General features: G+C 48.6%; 1 protein-coding gene across 5 annotated transcripts in view; it reads left to right on the plus strand.

Annotated features, from left to right (window-relative positions):
• The first annotated feature begins 513 nt into the window (after window positions 1–513).
• The window catches only part of HRH2 (histamine receptor H2), a 48,943-nt gene continuing 23,719 nt past the window's right edge, over window positions 514–25,737 (plus strand). For 3 of the 5 annotated variants that reach the window (XR_008375283.1, XR_008375284.1, XM_053567332.1), the window contains exons 1-2: window positions 677–937; window positions 23,135–24,711. Coding sequence is in view for 2 of the 5 variants with exons in the window: in XM_053567332.1 (XP_053423307.1) it covers window positions 23,636–24,711 (1,076 nt within the window). In the remaining 3 variants the exon portion in view is untranslated. Of the gene's footprint in view, window positions 641–676; window positions 938–23,134; window positions 24,712–25,737 lie in introns of those variants that run through there. The other 2 variants (XM_053567333.1, XR_008375285.1) reach the window with 2 other exon arrangements.

Below are 25,737 nucleotides of genomic sequence, written 5' to 3' on the forward strand. Positions count from 1 at the left end.
AGCACACGTCTGAAATCTGTGCCTGGCTGAACCGTCTCACCTTTGCTTTCCTTGGCCAAGCTCTGTGGAAATCCGCTCCCACACTTCAGGTTCCCAGAGAGATTAGGACAGTGCATCCCCCTCCACTCAATGTCCCCACTAGTGGACCCTGGGGCTCCGGCCAGGATGCCCAGTCAAGAGTGGGTTTACGATGAGGGGGGAGTGGGAAGGAGTCAGGGAAAATGGAAAGAGGGGGCAGTGACAGAAAGAGGAGGGGGAAGTATCAGAGTCAGAGAGAGAAGGGAAGGAGGTTTAGGAGAAAGGGGAAGAAAAGAGAAAGTGGGTGAGTGTGGGAGAGGGAGTGAGACAGAAAAGGTGAGTGTGTTTTACAGCAAAGAGGAGAAAGAGAGACAGAGAGAGAGAAGGGGGACAAGGGAGAGAGAGAGGAGAGGAGAGGAGAGGAGAGGAGGGGAGGGGAGAGAGGAGAGGAGGAGAGAGAGAGAGAAGGGGGACAAGAGAGAGAGAAGGGAGAGAGAGAGGAGAGGAGAGGAGGAGAGAGACAGAGAGAGATTGGAGGTGGGGAGAGAGGAGAGGAGGAGAGAGAGAGAAGAGGAGAGGAGGGGAGAGAGGAGAGGAGGAGAGGGAGAGAGAGAGATTGGAGGTGGGGAGAGAGGGGAGGAGGAGAGAGAGAGGAGAGGAGGGGAGAGAAGAGAGGAGGAGAGGGAGAGCGAGAGATTGGAGGTGGGGAGAGGGAGAGACTGACTTGGAGAGAGAAGGAGGGAAGGAGGGCTGAGAGCAAGGAGGAGCGAGTCGGGGGCGGAGACGAGGAAGTGGGTGCGAGGCGTGGGGCGCAGGCCGTGCGCGCCGCCCGCTCCATCGCTGCCCGGAGCGCAGCCGGCGCGGGCGCGGGACCGAGGCGAGCCGGGTGCGGAGCCAGTGCCCGCAGCAGCTGCACCAGGTAACGGCGGCCGCCGCCTCCCCGCGGGGCCTCGGCTAGGGGTGGGGTCCCAGGCGGGTGCGGGGACCGGGCGGGCGCTGGCAGGGCTGCTCCGGATCCCCGGCGGTCTTCGTGGCCCTGACCCCCAGTTCGAGCCCCGACCCCGCTGGTCGCGGGCTGTGCCTGACCTTGGGCAAGAACCTCCGCCTCTGAGGCTCGGTTTGGTTCCCCGCGACCCGCGGGGGTGGTGCCCACCCCATGGTGGCGCCTGGAGCGCTGGACGCCGCCGGGTCCGCAGCAGTAACCTAGAGGCGGGCTAGGTCAGCTTTATGTCCCCTCTGCTCATGTAGGGGAGACTTGAAAAGTCTACTTGCACAGACAGAGCCCCTGTCTTGTCCCTGGGTTTGGGTGGTGGCATTTCCTCGGGGCGATGAGTCTGTGGGAGCATGGAGCAACTTTCTGTTAAAGAAAACCAGGAGAGGGCCCGGGGCTGGGGTGGGCGCAGGAGAGGGGCTTCCAGTTTCTCAGGGAACCAGAGCCACTGGCCTTCATCCTCCTGGGCTGCTTGCCCCGTGGCTGGAACGAGGACCCGGCAGCCCTCTCCCGGGGGGTTGTCCTTTCTGGGGGCATTTGGAGACGGATTCGCCTGCGGAATGAGCCAGGCAATTGGCTTGGGTTCGGAGTCCTAGTTTGGGCAGTGACCTTGAGCATGTAAGCCTCAGTTTCCTTCCCCCATAGAAAATGGCATATTAAAGCTCTCCTTGAGATGGTTGTGACGCTTAGGAGGTTGGGCAGGAAAGTGGGCTGTGGTGCCATACCCCATCAGGTGGGCCAGAGTCCTGACCCTGGCTGCCTCCAGGGAGGTCAGTTGTATGCGAGGACTCCCCAGCTCCTTTCTTAGAGACAGTCAGTGGCCAGAGCTGGGTGGTGGCCCACATGGGCAGAAGCAGGGCCTAAGGAATCTGGTGGACTAGATGCTTCCCTCACACACAGCCTAAGCCTGGTGCTTCTCTAAAACATGACGTCTCTCAGCTGACAATTTTTGTTCTGTGATGACTCCTGGCTTAATTTCTCAGAGCCTCAGTTTCCTTATTTATAATAGGACTTTGCGAATTCCTACTTCCTAAGGAGTTCCCTGTCACTAGGTGTATCAAAGGCTATTGGATAGATCACATTCCTTAACATCTCTGATCCTGGATATCAGGAGAATTGAATATCATGAGAAAGTAACGTATCTCAAGCACTTGGTCTGTCCATACGTCACATGCACCACACTGGCTATCATCACCACAATCCTGGGAGGCCGGTGCCATTAAACCCTAATTGGTGAGGAAACTAAGGCTCACAGAGGTAAGTGATGTCTCTGTGGTTGCACTCATAGAAAGTACCTGTGCTGGGATTGGACCCAGCTCTGCCTGACTCTAGGCTACTTTCAACAGTACCAGGCAGGCCCCAGAATACAACTGTACAAGGTTCCTAGCCCAGGGCACAGCACCTGACACATGCTGGAACACCGCTGGTTTCTTATTTTGTGTGTAATAAGAAGAGCGGCAGAGAACATAATAATATGTTCTGGAGAAAGTGGAGAAAGTGAGCCTGAAGTCTGGCAGTGGGGTTGGGGTGCTTTTAAGTGACTTCTCTAGGGGTCTGGTAGGAAGATAGTCACTACTCAGGACCACAAAGGAAGCAAATATGAGGCTGACTCATCCCACCCTGCCGACTTTTTTCCTCCTCCATCACCTTGTCCTTTTCACCTTGTCTCCATTTATCTCAGCCTAGACTGATCCCCTGTGTTCACAGACACTTCCCACTCTCCATCCCAGGCTGATGACTAAATATTGACCCTCCCAGCCGACACATCCATGAGGAAAACATGGCCAGCTGTGGTCCATCTCCACTGATGTCCCAAAGAAGGGGAAACAGGATTAAGTTCCAATCCTAAGGATTTAATTCATCCATGGGGAAGAAATCCCTGATTCTAGGGAAAAGGGCATCCCAGCAGGATACAGAGATTTCTTTGCCAAAAATGTTTTAAAAGAAGAAGAGCACATCCAAAGGAAATGATGGGGATGTGAACAAAAGCTCTTTCAAATGCAAAGATATTCATCAACAATCAGAAAGTACCTGAATGTCCAACAGTAGGGAATCAATTAAGTAATGGGACAGCCATGTGACTATTGAAAATGGAGAGTTTTTAACTAATTGGAACGTGTTTATGTATCCGACTATCTGTGGCATGATGCCAAATTTAAGGAAAGAGCTTAGAAAAAAGACTGGAAGGAAATAGGCTAAAGAATGTTAATGTTTGGCGGTGCCCGTAGCTCAGTGGGTAGGGCGCCAGCCACATAACACCCAGGCTGGCCGGTTTGAACCTGGCCCAGGCCAGCTAAACAACAATGACAACTGCAACAACAACAACAACAACAAAAAAGCTAGGCATTATGGTGGGAGCCTGTGGTCCCAGCTATTTGGGAGACTGAGGCAAGAGAATCGCTTAAGCCCAAAGTTGCTGTGAGCTGTGACGCTATAGCAATCTAACGAGGACGACATAATGAGATTCTGTCTCTCAAAAAAAAAAAAGTTAATGTTTGTCCATGGGTGGTGGGATTACGGGAGATTTGTTCCTTGAGGCTACATTTTCTGGACTGTCCAGCTTTTATGCAATGAGCATATACTTTAATAATTAGTATAAATGGAACTGCCTGGCTTCTAGTGCTGAGAGCAGGAAGAGGAGTGCCTGATTCAAAGATAGCACTTTATCGTTTGTTAAATCTAGTGTCCAGTCTCCGAGGGCCTGCAGGCATACGAGATAAAGACTGAATTGTCTCTGTAAGGGCACAGCAGGGTTGCCAGATTGAATTTTTCACCATCTTCTTGTCTCCTATCTGATACATCCTTTATTCCTTTATCAATTTGATACTACCAATGTTTCTCCCCTGCTCAAAAATACTCCAAGGCTCCCCATTCCCAAAAGGACCATGTTCAGAGTCCTTAGACCGGCCTATATAGCTTATCACGGTCTAGTCTCTGGCCAGTTTGTTTGCCTCCAGTACCCACACCCAACCCACCTTCTGCTAGTCCACCCACGACACTCTACATCCAGCTGGCTGAATTAACTATGTTCTTGCCCACTTCCAAGATTTGCATTTGGAATTTCTCTTGCCTGCAATAACCTCCTTTGCTTAGCAACCTCATCCTACTTATCCTTTAAGATTCTATTCAAACCAGATCATCTGGGACCCCACAGTTTACAGGGAGGGTCCTCCCCCATGGTTCCTTGAACATGGGAACAATATAATCTACTCACCCCTACTTCTTCCTGGCCAGCACCTGGGACAGGGATGGTATATGCAAGCTTGTCAGTGATAGGGGCACCTCTGCATTGAGGCCTAGCAGGAACCTTAAAAGAAAGAAGGAATACAAAATTATGAATGCCAGTAATATCAGACATGTGTTGTGTTCTTACTATGTGCTCATGATAACCCTATGAGACTCCTTTTCAAAGTGGAAACCAAGAGTGAGATGCATTCAGCCACTTGCCCAGTGTCACACAAGATTCAGCCTCGGTCACTTAAACCCTACACTCCTAGCCAGAGTCCCAGAAGTTGACAGATTCAGTGAGCCAACATGTAAGCAGCTGTCACAGAGACCCTGTGAGAAGCCGTGTAACCCTGCAGGGTGCCAGTGAAGAGATGGCTCAACAAGGTCCTCCAAAGTGCGAGGGCTTGCGCTGGAGCCATAGGGAGCTCACAGTTGGGAGAGTGGGGAGAGAGCACTGTGTCAGCATTGTTCTCAAGGCTTCAATGGAGAGGTGTTTAGGAAACTGGGACCTCAGAGCATACAGTATACCCAAAGGAGATGATGTTTGATGAAATGGATCAGGAAGGATAAGCTGGAATTCACCAGCTGAGCAAGGGCAGTGACAACAGTGGATTGCACCTGGGGACAATTTCCCCCCCAGAAAACGTTTGTCAGTGGCTGGAGACATTTTTGTCACAACTTGAGCAGAGTGTGTTGGTACATAATGGGTAGAGAATAGTGATGCTGCTGGACATCCCACCCTTCACAGCACAGCCCCACACAGTGAAGAATTATCCTGTCTGAAACATTCATGGTGCTGAGGTTGAGAGCCTCTTGATGAGAGGAGAAGGGCCTTCCTCAGCAGGGATCAGCTGTGCACAGCACCACAGCTATGCACTAAATGCCTCCTGTGCGCTGGGGACTTGGAGCCTGTGCTTGCGTTATTGGCCACCTGGCCTCTCTGTTTTCCCTCAGCCCCCAGCCTCCAGGAACCAGGGAGTAATTTTTTTAAAACATAAAAGCTTTATTCTTGGGCGGCGCCTGTGGCTCAGTCGGTAAGGTGCCGGCCCCATATACCGAGGGTGGCGGGTTCAAACCCGGCCTCGGCTGAACTGCAACCAAAAAATAGCTGGGCGTTGTGGCGGGCGCCTGTAGTCCCTGCTACTCGGGAGGCTGAGGTAAGAGAATCGCTTAAGCCCAGGAGTTGGAGGTTGCTGTGAGGTGTGTGATGCCAGAGCACTCTACCGAGGGCCATAAAGTGAGACTCTGTCTCTACAAAAATAAAAAAAAAAACATAAAAGCTTTATTCTTGGGCAGCGCCTGTGGCTCATTGAGTATGGCGCCGGCCGCATATACCGAAGGTTCAAATCCAGCCCCAGCCAAACTGCAGCAAAAAAATAGCCAGGTGTTGTGGCGGGCACCTGTAGTCCCAGCTACTCAGGAAGCTGAGGCAAGGGAATCGCCTAAGCCCAGAAGTTGGAGGTTGCTGTGAACTGTGATGCCACAGCACTCTACCGAGAGCGATAAAAGTAGAACTCTGTGTTTACAAAAAAAAAAGCTTTATTCTTTTTATTTCTTTAAATTCATTTTTTAAAACATAAAGCCTTTATAAAGACATAATTCCCATCCTGTAAAAACTGTACAAGTCAATGGTTTTTAGTACAGCCACACAGAGTTGGGCAGCCATCACCATGCTCTAATTTCATAATACTTTAATCATCCCAGAGAGTAACTTGTGTACATTAGCAGTTACCCCCATTTTGCCCCAGGCTTGGCAACCACAAATCTACTTTTGTCTCCATAGATTTGCCTGTTCTAGACATGGCAATCATGCAATACTATTCCATAAATGGAATCATACAGTATGTTTCGTGTCTGTCTTCTTACACCTGGCATGTCTTTACAGTTTATCCATGTTATTGTATGTGTTAGTACTTCATGGCTATCATAGTATTTTTATGGCTGCATAATATTCCATTTTGTGGATATATCACATTTATTTATCCATTCATCAGTTGATAGGCATCATTTCTTTATTTTGTAAACATTTGTGTGTAGTATTTTGTGCGGACATGTGTTTTCATTTCTCCTGGATATATATCTTGAAGTAGAATTAGCAGGCTGTCTGGAAATGCTATACCTTTTGAGGAACTGCTAGATTATTTTCTAAAGAGGTTGCACCATTTTCCATTTCTGACAACAGTGTATGAGGGTTCCAGTTTCTCCACATCCTCACCAAAGCTTTTGTATGTCTTCTGGATTCTAGCTGTGGGTGTGGAGTGGTATCACAGTGGTTTTGATTTGCATTTCCCTGATGGCTTATGAATTTGAACATCCTCCCTTATGCTTGTTGGCCATTCGTGTCCCTTCTTTGGAGAGTTATCTATTCAGATCAAAGTCCTCTTTTAAACTTCCTGTATCATTCCCTTACTTGGACCAAAATGCAAACTCCACAGAACCTTTGACTACATCACTCCTCACTTGCTCTGCTCTGGCCAAAGCCTCAAAGAGGCAAGTTCATCCCCATCTTTTGCACCTGGAGTTTCCTGTCTCACCTCACCATTTGCATAGCAGCTGGGGGATCAGTAGAAAAGCCTTCTGTACTCTCTCAGTCTCAAGGACCTCCCCCAGGTCCTAGCTAGTGTACCTTGTGGTTTCCTGTAATCATTTCTTCCCTGTCTGATAAGATCCTGAAGATCTCGCAGGTATGATTACACCTTCTCTCACTGTGGGACTCTGGGCAAGCCACGTCCCCTCTCTGGGCCTCAGGGCCTTATCTGAAAACTGGAGGAAGTGGAACTGGATGATCTCAAAAGGCCTTTCCAAATCTACCCTCTTCTGATTCCATGTGATGGCACTATCAGGAGGGCACAGACCTGGCACTATTACAGTCAGAGAAGGGTGGCTGGAGCCAAGTTGGTCATGAACCGATGCGGGCAGCATGGCTGACTGTCACCAGCCCCATGGGGACAGTCTCCAGGAGCTTGTGGCAGCTTTGACTCAGTGCCCAGCCTCTAGGAATAGGAGGAAGGATTGTAAACACCTCCAGCTCCAGAAAGTACTGGACACCTTGGACGTTTTCCACTCCAGAATTATCTATTTCTCCTGGGAGGATAATCTAATTGCCAAACCTTCTCTGAGCATCAGAACTATTGCATTTGCAATAATTGCAACAATTCTTGACACCCCTTCTTCTGCCTAGCCCTCAACAATGGGGTAAAGATACAGAGATGGATAAACTCGATGCTGCCAAAGGATTCCAGTGGAGTGAGGAAGGCAGATGTGTGACCTACAAATGATACTGCTGTGGGACAGGCTGACCCTCAGCTGTGTGTGGACCTCAGTGACTCAAGTACCCTCATGCCCTGAGAGATCAGGGAAGGGTTTTCAGCTGGGTTTGGAGGTGAATAGGGATGCAGCAGGTGGATGGTGTTTGGGTTTTCCAGGTGGAGAATGAGCCTGGGCAGAGACATTCAGCTGCAAACCCTCCAGGTGTGCTCGGGGCATTCAGAATGATTACATTTTACCCGAGGCCCTGGGGCAGTGGGAGGAGGTAAGAGAGGAGTTAATACAGTGGCACAGACTTTGAAAAGCCCAAGTACCCTTTGGGCTTTGTCCTGTAGGCTGCAGGAGCCACAGAAGGATTTTAAGTGGATAGAGGCGAGCAGGTCTGCATTTGGTAAAATGCCTTTTCTGCAGACAGTGCAGAGGAGGGTGAGGCTGAGGAGAGAGCAGGAGACCAGGAACCTAATCAGGATTCCGTGGTGCTTGTCATTATCCTGAGCAGGGATGAAGTCAGAATAGTGAAGAAGAGAGAAGGAAACAGCTTCAGAAGCTGTTTGGAGGTAAGATCATCCCAAAGGGGAACGGCTGGAAGGAGAGGAAGGAGGCTAAGCAGTGAATGGCAGAGAACAGCAGATGTCAGCCTCCTGGGGCTCCAGTGGCGGCCGAGGAGGCACGAGGGATGTAGGGGTTGGCATTTGAGCATGGCATTTTCCAGGTGGCTGGAGACAGGGATAGAGGTGGCAGGAAAGCCAGGTCCTGACCCAGGGATCTGGATGTGCAGTGGCACAGAAGTGTGAGCATTAAAGACAGCTAAAGAAACAGTGAGCCTCTCCAGATGTCTGGAGCACAGAGGGTGTGATGTGAAGGGAAACTGAGGCTGGAGGGGGTAGCCATGCTTGGGGTTGGAGGGCCATGAGAGCCCAGCAAAGGGGTTCCAGCTGCAAGCAGACCACTGAGTGAGGCTTCCAGACCCAGGTGCTCACTCCTTTCTCCATGGTGGGTGTCAGCCCAATTTTCAAACAAGAGGAAGGTGGACTACCCCCAAGCAATTAGCCAATGAGTGTGATGCCAATCAGGACAAAGTTCTCAAAGCAAATCGGGGGAGAGTAGTGAGAAAGGGAAGAAGGGAATCCTTTCCTGGGAGCTGACCTAGCTCTCCAAGAACACCAGAACCAACTGGCAGAGGATTTCTGCAGAGCCCATAAAGTGTTTTGTTTTTGTTTTTAAAAAATGAGCCAACATTTTAAAATAAGGAATTTCCTTGAGAAGTTAGGACATTTTATTTTAAAAGCCAGAAGATTACACTTAACTTCCAGATTTCCATCTTCTCTTGGAGAATGTGGAGATCTGACTCGTGGTGGCTACAGCTATGTCATGGCTGCCCCCACTCTGAGCACTACATCCCCCTATAGCAGGTATAGAGATGGCCGGTGCATGCACAACTTACCACTTTTCAACTATCTGCCTGGGCCCTGAGGTCCTGGAACGTGGGGTCCTTCCCGTGCCCTGGTGCCTGGAGGCTAGGCAAGAGGGACCCCTTATCCTGCAGTACCCAGTGATGTGTTCCTGGGAGTATCAGTCTCAAAGGAGGCTCTGTGGGGGAGGGAGAGGGATCTGGGGCCTTCTTCGGCTCCTGGGAAGCCCTGCCCTCCATGGCCCCTCTTGGTCACAGTAGAGACATCAACTGACATGACTTAGCCCTGAACTCCAGTACAGATTCCTTTTCTTGAAGGAATAGCTACAGCTTTAACAAATAGCTGCAGAGTCCATTTCGGACAATACTGTCTTCTAAAGACTGATGGGGGGGGTAATGTTTTTTTTTTTCTATTACTTTTTGATCAGATAAGAGTTTCTTGTGGTTCAAAAGCACAGTCTACAAAGAGAAGGGCCTTATTCCACCCAGCCCCCACCCACGCTGCGGCCACCCCCACCCAAAAAGGAGGTCACTCATGTTAGTTTGTTGTGGCGTATCCTCCCAGATTTGCTTTATGCCCTTAGGGGAGTTTAGCACGCATACCATTCCAGACCTTCCATGTTGCTTTTTAGTCACTGTAGAATTAACTCTCAATGTAAAACCCTTCGAACAAAGAAATATGCAAAAAAGTAATAACAGGTACCACTATCCAAAGAAAATCACTAGTACCATCCAGCCTTTCCTGCTAGGTGTAAATTTTATTGTTATTTTCCCCTCTGTGTAGGTTAATAGGGTAAGGGTTCATAGTTACAATCATTCTCTCTTTACCTACTATTTGGATCCTGAAATTTTTTCTGACTTAAATATAAGCAATTCCCCTTGTTAGTTCCTAGTTTCCAAAATATGATGGTAACAGCTATAATAATTCCATTATAATTTAACCATTCTTCTAGTTTTGAACATACGTGTATAAAGGTCATTTGTGACATCTGGCTATTGTCAAGAGCACAGTTACACCCACAGCTTTTTTTTCATATTTGGAATTGGGCTGAATGAGGTCTCCAGTAAATGAGGCCTCTAGATCAGGAGCTGAAAAGCTACAGTTTGGTCCCCTGGAGCTGGGGGAGCTGCTGTAGACATAGCTGGGGATGCTCAGTGAAGACCTGGAAGGCAAAGGGACAGGGCAGACAGAGGCATGTGGGGAGCTGGAGGAAGACAGGTGCCCCACGTGGGCCAGTCATTGTGCCAATGCTTGTGTGTCATGAGCGTGCAGCGCTCACACTCACTGGGTCTGGACGAAGTCTTTAAGTGTTGGGCCTGACACACATTTGCTGCTGGCCCCTCATGGCCACCAGAAAATGGGGGACTATTGTAATTTCCATTCCTGCAGTTAATGAGCCTGAGGCAGGGAGAGGTGGAGCATCCAGAATGTAACCAAATAGTTGGTTCTAGAAGGGCTTCCACTCCCTAAGCCTCTCAATACCCTTGTGAGGTTGGAATTATTATTCCTGTTTTACAGGAGGGGAAATTGGGGCTCCGACAAAGTCATCTGGGAAAAATTGCCTGACTGGGATTAGAACCTACTGTAGCTTTTCCCATCCAGGTCCTGCAGATGGAGACTAGGGGCAGGTGAAGGACAGGTAAGAGGAAGGCCAGGAAGCCAGGCCAGGAGAGTTCCAGGACACCATTCTGAGGGGTGACAAGGCTAAAGCGTGTGCTCCAGTGGAAGTAAAAGGCATTCACAGAAGCTTAGGGAGAAGGCCTCAAGGTTGGTGGGAGAGAAGGAGGAGAAGGATCCCCCAGGGCAGAAGGGATATGGAGGGGAGGGCTCACCTGGTGCTGAATCGTGGGGCGAAGTGGGGCAATGTTCCTGTGGCCGTTCGTATAGCATTTCCCAGGGAGCTCCCTGCTCTGTCAAACCTGTTCTCAGAGATATTCCAAAGAGGCACAGCAGTAGAGAAGAGAGAATATGGCAGAGAGGGAGTTGGGCTGTGAGTCAGGATCCTGCGTTTGCATCTCTGGAGAGCCTCTGATTCTGAAAGAGCATCCCCCTTTCCCAGCCTCACAAGTTTCAGCATTTTGCCAATCATCTCTCATCCCTACCTCCACATAGACTTTTTTGTTTGTTCACATGAGCATTTTAAAGGAAATCCAAGACGTCATGGCACCAAGCTTGTGACAATTTCCGTGTTTGTTGCTAACTGATGAGCCCATGTTACCTTTCCATGGCTACAAGCTAACAGAACTCCAGGACAAACTCTAGTGCCTTAATGCAATCTAATATCTAACCAAAATTCAAGTTTTCTGGAGTATTTCATGATGCCTTTGTACCATGACTGTGCTCAAATTAGGATCCAAACAAGGTTTACATGTTATATTTGGATGCACTATTCCTTTTAATACTTTCAAAAAGCATTAAAGCTCTGCTAAAGGAATCACTGATTATCTATTCAGGGACTAAGCAGAACCTCAAAGACCAGATACTTCTGTACCTTGGTATTACTTTTTCAAGCAGCCTGAGTTTTACTAACCACAGGGGAAGCTCCCTCAAGAAGACAAACTCGGATGCCTTCCAGGCCAGGCGGGTGGCATCGCTGCCCATTGTCACTGCCTGATGGGCCTATGCCTGGCTGGATAAGCTCTTAGCACCAGGCCCCAACCCAAAGGGGGCAGGTGGGAATGTGAGTCAGGGCAGTTTTTCAAGAGTGAATGGAAATCTAGATTTTTATTTTTACATGCAATCTCTAATTATTAAATGTTGATACTTTATAAAAACACATCATTTGAACCCAGCAACACTCTTCAGTAGACTGAATTCAGCCTGTGGACATTAGTTTCTTCTTTGCTGTCCAAAAATTTGAGGCACGTTATTGAATGGAAATGACCTCTCCGTCTTTGGAGGTAATCAAAGAGAAGCAGCCTGGCCATCCATCTGCAATCCTGGACAGGTCCTGCACACTCAGTGAATACTGCGTTATATTTTGTCTCCAGTCTTACTAGTAGATGATTCAGAGATCCTACAACCCTTTCTCCTACTCCCCTTCCACCCCCATTTTCTCTCTGGGCCCACAATGTGCCTAAGAGCACTGCAACAGCCAGGCAGAAAATGCAGCCACCTGCCTGGAGTAGAACCCCCAAGATCCATGACCCACATGAGACCCTTAGAGAATCTGCACAACTAAGATTTTAGCCTAAACCCCATACCTACCATTGGCCAAAGACTGGTTATGTCAGGTTGGCAAAAACCACTTCTAGGCAGCTGTCTGAGTTGGCCTATGATTTGCTATGTCAAGCCCTATCTGGACTTAGGCCTATAATAATGCTTACGGGGCCTCATCTGGATGCAGTGGTGGCCAAACAGACGTGGGTCTGCCCCCATAGACCTTATACTTACCTATTAGGGGCCAACAGAAAAAAGAAAGAATAGCACATGTGATGTTAATGACAGAAATGGTAAATCCTATGCCAGAAGCACAGAATGACAAGACTGTATAGCCAGGGTCCAACTTCTGCTGAGAGGCCTGGGAGAGGACAGGACAATGCTTTAGGGAACTGAAGGGCTGATCTGGTGAGTGGAAGAGAAGTTTGGATTCATATTAGAAAGTTCTCCAGCAGCTGGATGGAATTACCCGCAGCTTTGAGGGGCACTGCATGGGCTTGGATTTTCTCAGCAGGCAGAGGTGACATAAGATAACCAACAGGTATAAATGTTCCTGGCATATGTTAGTTGTTTACTGCTGTTATCTTTAAGGTGACCCAGCTGGCTGCAGAACTTTTACCTGTAAGAGCAAGTTGGACCTTGCTGGAAGGGCAAAACCATCAAGGACTAGGTTGGGGGGACAGAACAGAGAGGAAGAAAGAAATAATGTATTCAGAAGCAGCTCTGATGCCCAGTTCATGTGGCTGCAGCTGCCACTGATGGTGGTGGTAGGGATGATGGTTCTGGTGATTAGGATGGTGGTGGTAGTGATGATGCTGGAGATGGGTTCAGTTTGAGGACTGAAGGACCATTTAGTGTAGAAAAGTAAAGACTCAGGAGGACAAGCAGCTCTGGAGGGCTACCTGCCTGGAAAAAGTTCCTTAGACTTGTTCTCTGGGTCTTACAACTTTTTGGAAGCCCTACAAAAATGTTTGCAAACTCACACACACACACAGAGTGCTAGACCTAATGTGTAAAAAGAAATCCACAAAATTCCAAGTAATAAATGTTCAATTGAACATCCATCAGCTGATCAGTGGCAGCTCATTATATTTAAATAGACATATACAAATTATATTTTCTCTGAAATGTACATAAATTGCAACGTGTTTATTAGTCAGTGGGGCATGGCCTCCAAAAGAAAGAGTGTGCAGGGCTCTATAAATGTCTTTAAATGGCCATGACTGAGTGGAAAATGCTCTGTGAGCTGGTAAGTCCCTGTCAGTGGAGGGATGCAGGGACGGCTGTGAGGCCTGCCTCCCTAGATGCTAGATGCTGCAGCAGAGGCTCCTGGACGCGAGGTGGCCGCTAGCCAGAGTGCTCCTAGTTTCTTATGATGATTCCCTCCTCCCCTTCCATGCACAGACATGTAGTTAGTTCCTGGAAGAAATCTTTGAAATATTCTAAGTCTGTCTCCTCACCTTTCTTCTGAGGAACCTTAGGGTATGAGATTTGTTGGAGGTAACAGCAAGTCAGAGGCTCTCCAGAGATGCAAACCCAGAATCCTGACTCACAGCCCAACACCCTGTCTGCCCCAGATCCTTCACCTGGGCCATTTTGCCCACTCATGTTAGAAATGTGCTCTTCTCTGCAAACATTGGCAATGCAGAGGCTTACTTCTCTCAGAAGCCACACAGACTTTTCAGTTGGCCCATCTAAACAATACCCTTTAAACTCCTTCCCTGGGACTTTCCCACTATTGCCAAGTCATAGTAGGCAGCGGGCTTTGACTAAGTAGCAAAACACCATGAACTTCAATTTCCTATTCTATAAAGCAGAGATGAGTATTGGTATCTGTGTAATAGGGGTGTTGAAGAGATTAAATGGGATAATGTGCGTAAAGTACTTTGCACATGGCCTGACACTTTCAAAGTGCTCAATGAATCGGATATTATATTACGATGATTATTTTCAATATGCATTTAGCCAATCAAGTATTAAGTGATCTCCTATTAAGTGCCTATTAGGGGCTAAGACAGGGTGGTTCCTGGGTCCTGGCCCTCACAAAGCTCACATTCCAGCCAGGGAAGAAAAATAACAAATAGCGAAATAAGCAAAATCCCAGAGGAAAAATTCTGCTACTCAAAAGGCCAAGTGGAAGGGTTTCACAGAAGGTGAAATGAGCAGTCTTGAAGAGGTGCAGGAAGACCCTGCTGCAGAGCTGACACGGGAATGTCCACATCAACCGCAGATCACAAGCAGAGCTCCAAGAAGGAGACACATAGCAAACCTGAGGGGCAAGAGGAAGGTCAGTATCACTGAGGTATACCCAGAGGTATACCCACCTCAGTGAGAGAGATCAGGCGGGTTGGGAGACGCAGATCCCGTGGGGCCTTCTGAACCAAGGGCAAGGGTCAAGCAGGACTCATTGGCGAGTTCGAAGCCTGTATGTGTGTGTGTTCCAGAGGCAGAATCCACAGGAGTGGCAGGTGCGCTGGATGCTGGAGGTGAAGGAAGACAGGAATCAAGGTCATGCCTAAAGGTTTAGCCTGAGCACCTAGGTGTTTGGAGGCTGGGGAAGGGCAGGGTAGAAAAGCTGGTCTCCCTCCAGGCCCCTACTTCACACCTGTATGTACTTGGTGCCAACAGTATGCAGAGCAGACAAGCCTATAGAGATGGAAGGCAGGTCGGGGATAAGGATAGGGTTTGTGGGGCAGGGGAATGGGAGTAACTGCTTAATGGGGACAGGGCCTCTCTTTGGAGAGATACAAATGATTTGGAAACAGATAGAGGTGGTGTTTGCGCGATATTTTGAAGGTAGCAAATGCTACTGAATAGTAGACTTTAAAATGGTTCATTTTGGCTGGGCACAGTGGCTGTAATCCCAGCACTTGGAGGCCAAGGCTGGTGAATTGCTTGAGCTCAGGAGTTTGAGACCAGCCTGAACAAAAGCAAGACCCTGTCTCTACTAAAAATAGAAAAACTAGCCGGGTGACATGGCAGGCACCTATAGTCCCAGTTACTTGGGAGGCTGAGGCAAGTGGAACTCTTGAGCCCAAGAGTTTGAGATTGTTATGAGCTATGACAGCACTCTAGCCCGGGCAGCAGAATGAGACTCTATCTCAATTAAAAAAAAAAATGGTTCATTTTATGTTATGTGGATTTCACCTCAAAAAAGTGAAGCAGAAAGAAATCAAGCCTTTTTCAGACAAACCAAAACTAGGGAACTTTGTCACCAGATGCAATTTCAGGTTCCCACATCCATGCCTGGCAGGGACTGGGCAAATAGTGTGATTCTCTCACTGGTGAGAAAACAACACAGCAAGAAATGGACATGTAAATAGTCAGTGACTGAACTGTACTAATTTCAAGTCTTCTGGGGCTCTATGGGTGGTTAGAGACTCTGGAACCAGTCCTGGTTCCAAGCCCTGCCTGTTTCTTTACCAGTGATACGGCCTTAGACAAACGCCTTAACCTCTCTGACCCTCAGTTTCACCATCTGTCAAATGGGAGTAATGCTAGTCTGTGCCACCCTGACTAGTAAGGTGCCTGGCACCTAGTAGATGCTGTCAAATGAAAGTGGTCAGTGGACCACTGGCTTTGGGTCCAGGGCCCCTTCTTTATCACTGTGATGTTGAAGCTATAGCATTCATCATAATAAAGTGCCCACTTTGATCCCACCATCCAGCTCTGGCCTGAAGGCTATGCATCTCAGTGGTAGTGAGGCTCTTCCTGATCCGGACAAAAGCAGCAGTTACAGAACCTGCCCCAACTTCCAGACATTTGGATCCATCGCCATTCAGCCTGGGGCTGCCACCGGGGGTGGGGGTGGGGGGGGGTGCAGTGCTCAGAACAAGATGTGCTCAGGGACAGAAACATAAACAAGCCCTGCCTTCGGGTTCCTCATGCCCCAGGAGAAATGAAACGGTGAGACCAACCCTACTAGTGAAGCCCAGGACTTTCTGGGCTGAAATAAACATCCTCAGCCAGAAGTCTTTTCCTGCCATATGGGCTTTGACCAGATGTCCAGCCTACAGCAAGGAAGGAATTAGACATCTGCGAGCACAAAGATGGAAAGATGCGCTCGAAGGTAGTTGCAAGAGAGGAAGTGTCATGTGCCACAGACACACTGGCAGTCACACCATCTCTTTATGTGCAAAGCCAAACATGCAGTGGCCAAGAACAGGGAGTCTAGAGGCCTGGGTTCAAATCCTAACTTTTTTACGTACTGGTTTTGAGACTTTGGGCAAGTTCTTTTAACTTTTCTGGGCCTCAGTTTTTGCATTTACAAAAGGAAGAAATAAAAATTCCTTGCCTCAGGTGGCGCCTGTGGCTCTTTGAGTAGGGCACCTTTGAGTAGGGCACCGGCCCCATATACCAGAGGTAGTGGGTTCAAACCCAGCCCCGGCCAAAAACTACAAAAAAAAAAAAAAAAAAAAAAATCTCTTGCCTCTTAATGTTTAAAGATTAAAAGAAATGATGTGTGTAGAGCTGTCATCAAGCGAATATTCTGTACCAGCTAATCTGCAAAGTATTGTTGTTAGATGTCCAAAGGTGGAGAAGTGCCACAAAGAACCAGAGATTCATTAATAGCAGAGTTAATAGCAGAGATGTATTAAAGAGCATCTGCAAAGCCCACATATGAAGAAAAACACAATTAAATTCAAGTAGGGGAGAAGAGGGGGAAGGGGGCCAGTAAGCACCCACCCAATGGGTACAATGTGGGGGTATTTGGCACACCTCCTGAGTGAAGGAATCGAATACAACTGGGACCTTTCCTAACAAACACAATGTAACCTAATCGTATGCACCCTTATTTAACTCAAAAAAAGGTTTTTTTTTTTAAAAAAGAACACCTACAAGCAGACGGGCTGCCACTGAAAATGGAAAGTGGTGGCAGCTCTAGGTTAGGGTAAGGGGCCTGTTTTAAAGCAATTCAGGGTGTTGTGTATGTGTAGCTCAGGAGGTGGAGGGCATGGCGTGACAGAGATCAAGTCATCTGCTGGAGGCCTTGTAAAAGATTGGAGAGTTACCAGCTGTGAATATTCTACAACTAGGAAGAAGTTTAACAGAATGAGGAAATGCTCTTTGCTTCATCAATGTCCAGACCCGCTGGAGCCAGAGAAAAACTAACAAGTCCTATTTGCTTGGGAATGGTTAGGCTGGTTGAGGGTAGATAAAGACTAACAGTTATCTTTACTGATTGTTAACCTACTGGGTTTACATGATATGAGTTCTCACATCTGCAACCTATTCCCTGGATGATCTTGGGTCTGTTGATTAACTTTCAATGGCTCCCTGTTACCTTTGGAACTAAGTCCAAACTCCTGAGCTCTTCTTCCCTGACTATATTGTCCTCCTCAGAACCATCTGGAGAGGTTGGCACAAGCCAGATCATGCAGGGCATGGTAGATGTTCCCGTTTTCATCCTAATGACAGAGAAAGTATTGAAGGGGCAAACCATGCTCAGAGACCAGGTTAGTCGACTGCAAAACCTGTGCAGTGATTGGGGGAGAGGTGTGGTCCCTAAGAGTTTTGAGCTTGGAGGTAGAGGACTTCTTATAAAGAGGCTCCTGAAGTGAGCAGACCAAGCACCAGCCCCAATCTGAAGCCCATCCCAACTGTGTAGCTTTGTGCTACTCTGAACATGACCTGGTCACTGGCTTCCAATCCTTTCGGTGTCATTCCCTCTGCCCAGCATACCCTTGCTCTTCCCTTTCCGGTCAAACTATGTGACTATTAGGTTTTCAGTAAACCATATGTACATAAGGTATAAAGATTGAAAAGGGCCAGAGGGCCAGTGGTAAAAAGCAAGTCTCCCTTTGGCCCTGTCCCAGTGTCATTCCCTCTGCAGAGGTGGTCCTTGCTACTCTTTCACCAGGCCCCTTCTGAGCTGGTCTTCAACCATGCTAACATGTGTAGAAGCGAGGGCACTCCTATGTGTGTTCCCTGTGTGAATATCACACTCAGCAGCACACATTTGGAAACCACCACCCCCATGGCCCGGACTAAGTCAGCATCTTTGATGGCTTCACTGCATTCTGTTGCGGGCACATTTGCACTTGTTCTAGACTTTGCCAATGCAGGCAGTACTATGAGGAATCCCAGGACAGGTTCCTAGAAGGCAACTGCTGGGTCAGTAGTTGGAGTGTTTGTAATGTTGTCGGGGCTTTCCAGACCCCACAGAATGCTGCCTTCTGCAGATACCATGGGCGAGCCTGGGTACACAGCATGCATGTAGCCCACCACTACCCATGGAGCTGAAGAACCTCACGTGTTCCTATAGCCTCTGTGTTCCTATAGCCCTTTGCAGCTCCCACCTAGTGCTCTCGTTACGCCTTGGCTGTGTCTGAACTTCAGGGTCTGGGACTACCACGTCATTTTCATTTGCATCCTCAGTGCCTGCCCTGGAGCTTATCTCCTGAGTCAAAGTCAGAAGGAGCACCACGCTCCTAGCACATACCAGGCCATCAGGATTTCTTAGAAAGAGCTGTCTCAGCTTCTGTAAGTTGGGAGAAAGGCTGGGGTCATTTCCACTCTGATCATCTGGACCTATGTCCGGTTGGTTGGCCCTGTGTAGGTGTGGCCACCCTGGGCTTGGAAAGGGCTTGTTTCCCTCCTTAAAGAATGAAGGTTGTGACATAGAAGTAACACTCTGTTTCTTGGACCCATTTAGGGCTGTTCCTTAGGGGCTAATCCTGGGGCTGCTTTCTGACACCTGGAACCTTCGAAGTGGTTAATTATAGGGGGAACATTCTGAGAATTTATGTCTCACTGAAATGAGGAACTCGGTTCCATGAACCCATTGACATCTGTGTCTCTCTACTTACCCCTGGCTGCCACACCCCATCTCCTGATGGGCAGCAGGCGAGCAGGGGCAGAGAAGGGACCATGCCCCTTTCTTGCCTTCTAGTCCTGTCACCCTCTTCCCATGGCTTTTATGTTTAAATCCACCCTCTCCCACCACCACGCTTTCTCAGGGGCTGTTCCCTCTATCTGGAATCTGTTGCTCTCCCGTTTGTACTCATAACCCTCGTTCCTATCTGTGCAGATCCATCTCCTTGGGGAAGCATCGGTATCTCCCATGGCTGCAGTCCCCAACCCCCGGGTCATAGACTAATACCAGTCCATGGTCTGTTAGGAGCCAGGCCTCACAGAGGCGTGTGAGTGAGCGAAGCTTCGTCTGTATTTACAACCATTCCCCATCGACTGCATCACCACCTGAGCTCAGCCACCATCAGGTCAGGGGCAGCATTAAGTTCTCACAGAAGCCGGAACCCTATGTGAATTACATGAAGAGATCCAGGTTGCCTGATCACTCAGAAGGTGGTTGTCCTTTGAATGCCATTTTCTTTTCCTGTTCTACCCTTTTGCCCAGAAAATCAGATTTACCTTTCAGACCAAGTAAGAAACCCAATCAAATACGCCTTAATGAATTCCCCCAGTTTACTGGCTGCTTGTGTACAATTGCCAGTCTCCCACGTGGCTGCGCCTGAGGTTTCAGTACTTAAACTAAAAAAGGAGAACTTCACTTCCCTGCCCACTGACAGGGGGAAAGGAAGCATTGAACTCAATTTGGTAAAATTGGAAGAGAAGGACACCCAGGCTGGTTGTTGGCTACATGGCCTCGTCCCTTTGATTAGCAAAGGGAATGCACCACCAGCAGCATTTCTTTGTGGGTTCCCTGGGTGAGAGGCAGCTAGAGAGGCCGTGCCATGAGGCAAAGGACCCACTAAGAGTAGAGTTCTCCTGGGGCCCTGAAAACCCAGAACTCTACCCAGTGGAGCTAAAGAGACATCCCCTTTCCTGTCCACCCCAGAAGGCATAAACTTCTGCCAGAATTGGATACAAGTAGGAGGCGGAAGTGAGAGAGGATTGAGAAAATACCTCTGGAAGGCTTCCTGGAGGAGGTGACAGAAAAGGCCAGGGCTTGAAAGAAGCGTAAGACTGCCCCAGGTAAGGAAGGGCATTCCAGAAAGTAGGTACAGCACAGGCACAGGGTCATAGCCAGGAGGAACCAAGAGCCGTAGTAACACCATGAGGCAGCAGGTACTGCAAAGTCCAACCCAGTACAAAGTGCAGGAGAGATCACCCCTGCCTCCAGGCACATGAGAAGGCTCCAGGAGACAACCTACCTGAGCTGGGCGATGAAAGGAAAGTAGTTAAAGAGTGGAACGGCAGTGGCCAAGGCAGGGGTGAGGAGGCATGCTGCATCTGGGGACATGTGTGGTTGCCTTGATGTTCCTGAAATTGGGAGACAAATGCTGGAGTGTTTAGCAAGACCAAGTTGGAAAGATGGGTTGAAGTCTGATTAAAGAATAGACATACTAAAGATGAGCTAGAAGAGTTTGAACTGAGTTTTAATCCAGGCTGTGCCACTTCCTAGGGGTATGATGTCGCCTGGCATCTTTGAGCCTCCATCTCCTCAACTGTTAAATGAAGACAGTGATTGCCTCACTTGTGGGGTGGTTGTGCAGATTCAGTGATATGTAATATGTATAATGCAATCTTACAGCACGGATGTGCCAGAGTTCATTGAACCACCATCCCCCTGCTGATGGACGCTCATGTTGTCTTCCAATTTTTTGCCACTTGCAGACTTGCCAACACAGACGTCCTGTCCATATAGCTTTGTATGATAGCAGTTGCATTGCCACAACTAGGCCCCCCAAAGAGTAATCTAGGCTAGGCCCCCCAAAGAGTAATCTAGGTCTAAGTGATCTAGAGGAGCTTCCATTATACATCAGGAATTTTAAGAGAAATGAAGGAGCGGCAGTTTCTGGATAATGTGTAGGGTGTGTATGGAGAATGTCCCCTGTGTGGCTGCACCACACCAACCAGCAGTAGTCACCTCCCAGTGGCGATGGCTTGGGTATGTGATGGACGAGGTAGTTGGCCCTTCCTGTGTGCCTGGGGGATACTGTAAGCAGTATGCCATCACTTTGGAAATTTGAGAAGAAAGTTCAAGAGTGTTTTTTGTATGTTATCTGCGATGGTGACTGATGGTGACAGTGATGACATAGGTCTTTCTTATAGGCATTGGAGCCATTGAAAGCTGGTCCATAAGGGGATAACGTGGCCCTCTAGGACAATCCTGCTCACAGGGAGCAGGAGGAAAGGGAGGGAATGAGCTCCACACAAAGCCCCTGCTTTCACAAAAGGTTACAAGAAACGTATAGGAGCTGGGCTTTAAATAGAAATACAACAGAAGGGGTTCTTTGAAAACTCCTTGAGGAAAGAAACCACAGCTGTTTTGTTCATCCCTCTAGCACCTGGAACAGCATTTGGCACATTGCAGTTCTCAAAGAAATATTGGTTGGATGGAACAGAGCAAGGCAAGGGAGAGAAGGGGAGGAGAAGGAGAAAGCAAAGGATTTCTAGTTATAAGAGAGACTGGTTTGCTCAGATTTGAAAGACCCCCCTCCCAAAACAAACAAACAAACATTAACTAAAATGTCAGCCTAATGATAAAGTACCTATGCCCAGCTGTTAAGGAAACTCAGAGAAAATTTTGATTAGAAATAGGGATTCTCAAAAAGCAATCCTATTGTTACTCCATCCAGAATGAATCATGTGTAACAGTAAGACCCATACTGTTTGGTCTATACATGTAATGAAAAGATCTGCTAAAAATTATACCCAGAGGCTCTGCTGGAGAGGACATGTGGTTGAGCTGGGGGAGCCCTGATCCCTGCACCAACACAGTCATTATGATTAAATGATGCTTCTCATAATCAGGTTGCAAAACTGCTCCAGGCAAGAGCCTGGGAGAGGCTTAATTTATGTCCTTTGGAGATTACCTCGCTTCTGAGAGGGGGTTCCGCTGTCAACTTGATTTCTGCCTACTCTCAGACCTCAGGAGATTGCCTGTTGGCTGCTGTCTGAAAACCCAGGATGAGGCTGTGTGGCAGGACGCAAGATGGAGCAGGCCCTTAGCCTGTTTCTCACTAGTTGGAATCACAGACTGTCACCACCAGGAGTGAGCCTTGGAGATTATCTGGTGGCCGGGGCTCTTATTTAACCAAGAGGCATTGTGTATGCAGCTGTCATGTTGAGTTTGCAGTGGGAAAGGGACTGGGAGGAGGAACCACCTGAAATCCTGCAAGAGGGCGATACAGGGATGATAGAATAAACTATTGTGAGTCACCCCATGGACTGTTATGTAACCATTAGAAGGGTTGCCTGAGTTCTGTACCAATTGACCTGGATGTGGGATCATGTGTGTTGCTAAGTAAGACCAGTAAGATTTAAAGATGTGTTCAGAACAGAGATGGCATTGACGAGCCAGAGAGATGACGGGTGACAGATGAACAGCAGGCTAATGTGGCCCTCTGCCTGGCTTTGTACAGCCCATTTGCTAGGGATGGGTTTTACATTTTTAAATCATTGGGAGGGGAAAAAAAGTGGGGGAGATTTTTGTGACATGTGAAAATTATATGAAATTCAAATTGAGGTGTCCATTACTCAAGTTTTATTGGAGTACAGCCACACACGTATGCTGGTACATCATCTGCATAGCTGCTTTCACGCCTGCAAAGGCAGAGTTGAGTCACTGCAAAAGAGACCAGGCAGGCTTCAAAGCAGAAAATAATTATTACCTGACCCTTTTCTGAGGAAGTTTGTCAGCCCTTGGTTTAGAGTATCGTGACATTTTGCAAAATGACAGCACCAGATACTGGGCTCAGCACTTTGTGAGAGCAGATTCATTACATTTGTTTACCTGTTCATTCATTTTATCATTTATTCATCAGGTGCTTAATGCCTACCCACCAGGCCAGTCACCAGGAACCAGCAGTGAACAAACAGATACAGCCCCTGTTCTCACAGAGCTGAGTCTGTGTCTAGATCTTTCCTTTTTCAGCCTAAACATTCCTAGCCCTTCCAACTGCTTCTCATAAGTCTTGGGGTCCAGCCACTTGCATCTTGCATGCTGTCCCCTTCCCATGGAGGGAAAGACCCAGAATGGCCCCATGCTTCCTCGCATCTTCCAGAAAGTCAATGTCTAGAAGGACTCATCTTGAATCAGGTCACACGTTGGATCTGGTTTCAAAATATTCAATATTCAACTTTGCCTTTTCAGCTCCCATTCTCCAGAGACCCCAGAGAGGGAGATCCCCAGACCCTGACCCCATCACGTGGATGGGAGTAGGCACCAGCTATGGAGAACAACACAGCTGTGTCTCCACGTGATCCCTCCTGCATGACACCAAAGCCACCTCCAGACACACACCCCAGTGCCTCAATCTCTATGCAGAACCTGGAGAGCAGAGACCTGCCTCAGACCCAGGAGGAAGTTAGCTCTTCAGGGGGACATCTGAGGACTGGAGTTTGAACCACAAACCTGGCTTCAGGGCCTGCCTTTCCCTCTTTTTCATTTATGCTCATGCCCAACACATTAGAGGACACTGCTTTATTTATTTTTAGAGAAACAGCACTGGATCAGTCATTGGAGCCCCTGAAATTTGGACACATATTTTGGCTCCTTTGGAAGCCTGGAGGACTCAGTGGTTGGCATAATTAACACATCAGGAACTGGGAGAGAAGCGGCTGGGGTCCCCTGTCGGGGGTCAGAACTATAGGGATGGCGTGCAATGGCACAGCTGCTTCCTTCTGCTTGGACTCTACCGCGTGCAAGATCACCATCAGCGTGGTCCTCATGGTCCTCATCCTCATCACCATTGCTGGCAATGTGGTTGTCTGCCTGGCCGTGGGCCTGAACCGCCGGCTCCGCAATTTGACCAACTGCTTCATCGTGTCCTTGGCTATCACTGACCTGCTCCTTGGCATCCTGGTGCTGCCCTTCTCTGCCATCTACCAGCTGTCCTGCCAGTGGAGCTTTGGCAAGATCTTCTGCAACATCTACACCAGCTTGGATGTGATGCTGTGCACGGCCTCCATTCTCAACCTCTTCATGATCAGCCTGGACCGGTACTGTGCCGTCATGGACCCACTGCGGTACCCCGTGCTGGTCACCCCCGTTCGGGTCGCTATCTCTCTGGTCTTAATTTGGGTCATCTCCATTACCCTGTCATTCCTGTCTATCCACCTGGGGTGGAATAGCAGGAATGAGGCCAGCAAGGTCAATCATACCATCCCCAAGTGCAAAGTCCAGGTCAACGAAGTGTATGGGTTGGTGGATGGGCTGGTCACCTTCTATCTGCCTCTGCTGATCATGTGTGTCACTTACTACCGCATCTTCAAGGTGGCCCGGGATCAGGCCAAGAGGATCAATCACATCAGCTCCTGGAAGGCAGCCACCATCAGGGAGCACAAAGCCACAGTGACACTGGCTGCCGTAATGGGGGCCTTTATCATCTGCTGGTTCCCCTACTTCACCGTGTTTGTGTACCGTGGGCTGAAAGGGGATGATGCCATCAATGAGGTGTTTGAAGCCATTGTTCTGTGGCTGGGCTATGCCAACTCAGCCCTGAACCCCATCCTGTATGCTGCCCTGAACAGGGACTTCCGCACCGGGTACCAGCAGCTCTTCTGCTGCAGGCTGGCCAGCCGCAACTCCCACAAAACCTCTCTGAGGTCCAACAACTCTCAGCTGTCCAGGAGCCAAAGCCGAGAACCCAGGCAGCAGGAAGAGAAACCCCTGAAGCTCCAGGTGTGGAGTGGGACAGAAGCCACAGTCCCACAAGGAGCCACAGACAGGTAACAGCTCTAGCCCTTGGTGCAGAAGGGATCACATGGAGGGCATCCTACTATTGATAACGGTTAAGGTAGTGGCTATTCAGGAGGTGCTAGTTCATGTTCTGGGAAGTCTTCATGAGCACTTTGCAAATGTTATGTTGTTAGAATCCCAACAGCCTGCAAAGGTAGAACTGCTTAGCTGTGTTCTAACACGAGCACATTAAAGTTCTCAGACTGCTGGGACTTAGATGAAGGTCTCATGATTCTAGAACTAGGTGCCTTTGTTCCAGCTACTTACTACTAGGAGTCCTAAGTTTGAGGCTTCACTCTGCCACTTTCAACTCTGCCAGGTTAGCACTTAATAGCCATGTGCTAATGCCGCCACCTGACGGGGCTCTTGCAGAGTTAAATGGGAAACCCAGCACAGTGCAGTGTTACTGAGCAGCTTCTGTGCATGAGCTTTTACCATGGGGGTGTGCAGGTCACTGGGGGAAGAGGATGGCTGAGTTGGAAAGATGGCTATGCATGCCTAGCTCAGGGCTTGGGCATGGTACTGTTGATCCTAGGAGAGAGGAAGCGTTAGCAGCAAGGCTGGGCGGTAACCTAAGCAGGTCTGTGCTGTGAAAATAGGGCTCTGGTTGCCCCCTAAGGTGTGGGCAAGAGGTGAGGGGCAATGGCATGGGTCCATGAGAGAGGAAGAGAAGAAAGCAAAATCTAGGCGGCTTTGTTTTTAGAAGGGTTGCAGACTATTGGTTGTGCAGAATGAGAGAGATGCAAGACAAAGGACACAAGGATTCCACCTGCTGAAAGATAAACAGAATCTGCAGATTTGGATAAATTCACTGGTAACAAAGCCAGTGGGGGCATTAAGGGAAGCCCCACCAAAGCCCTGAGTGACATTGAGGAGGCTTCCTGCAGGGAGGGGCAGCTTACTTCTGGTCTGAACTTTAGCTGTTGAGAGGAGTAAGTTGAAAGGACGCTCATAGGACACCTGGCACCTAGCAGGTGCTCAGTAAATGCTGCTTTCTTTCTCTTCCCACAGACCAT

Source organism: Nycticebus coucang, chromosome 17, assembly GCF_027406575.1.
Source record: "Nycticebus coucang isolate mNycCou1 chromosome 17, mNycCou1.pri, whole genome shotgun sequence".
NCBI classification, from domain to species: Eukaryota; Metazoa; Chordata; class Mammalia; order Primates; family Lorisidae; genus Nycticebus; species Nycticebus coucang.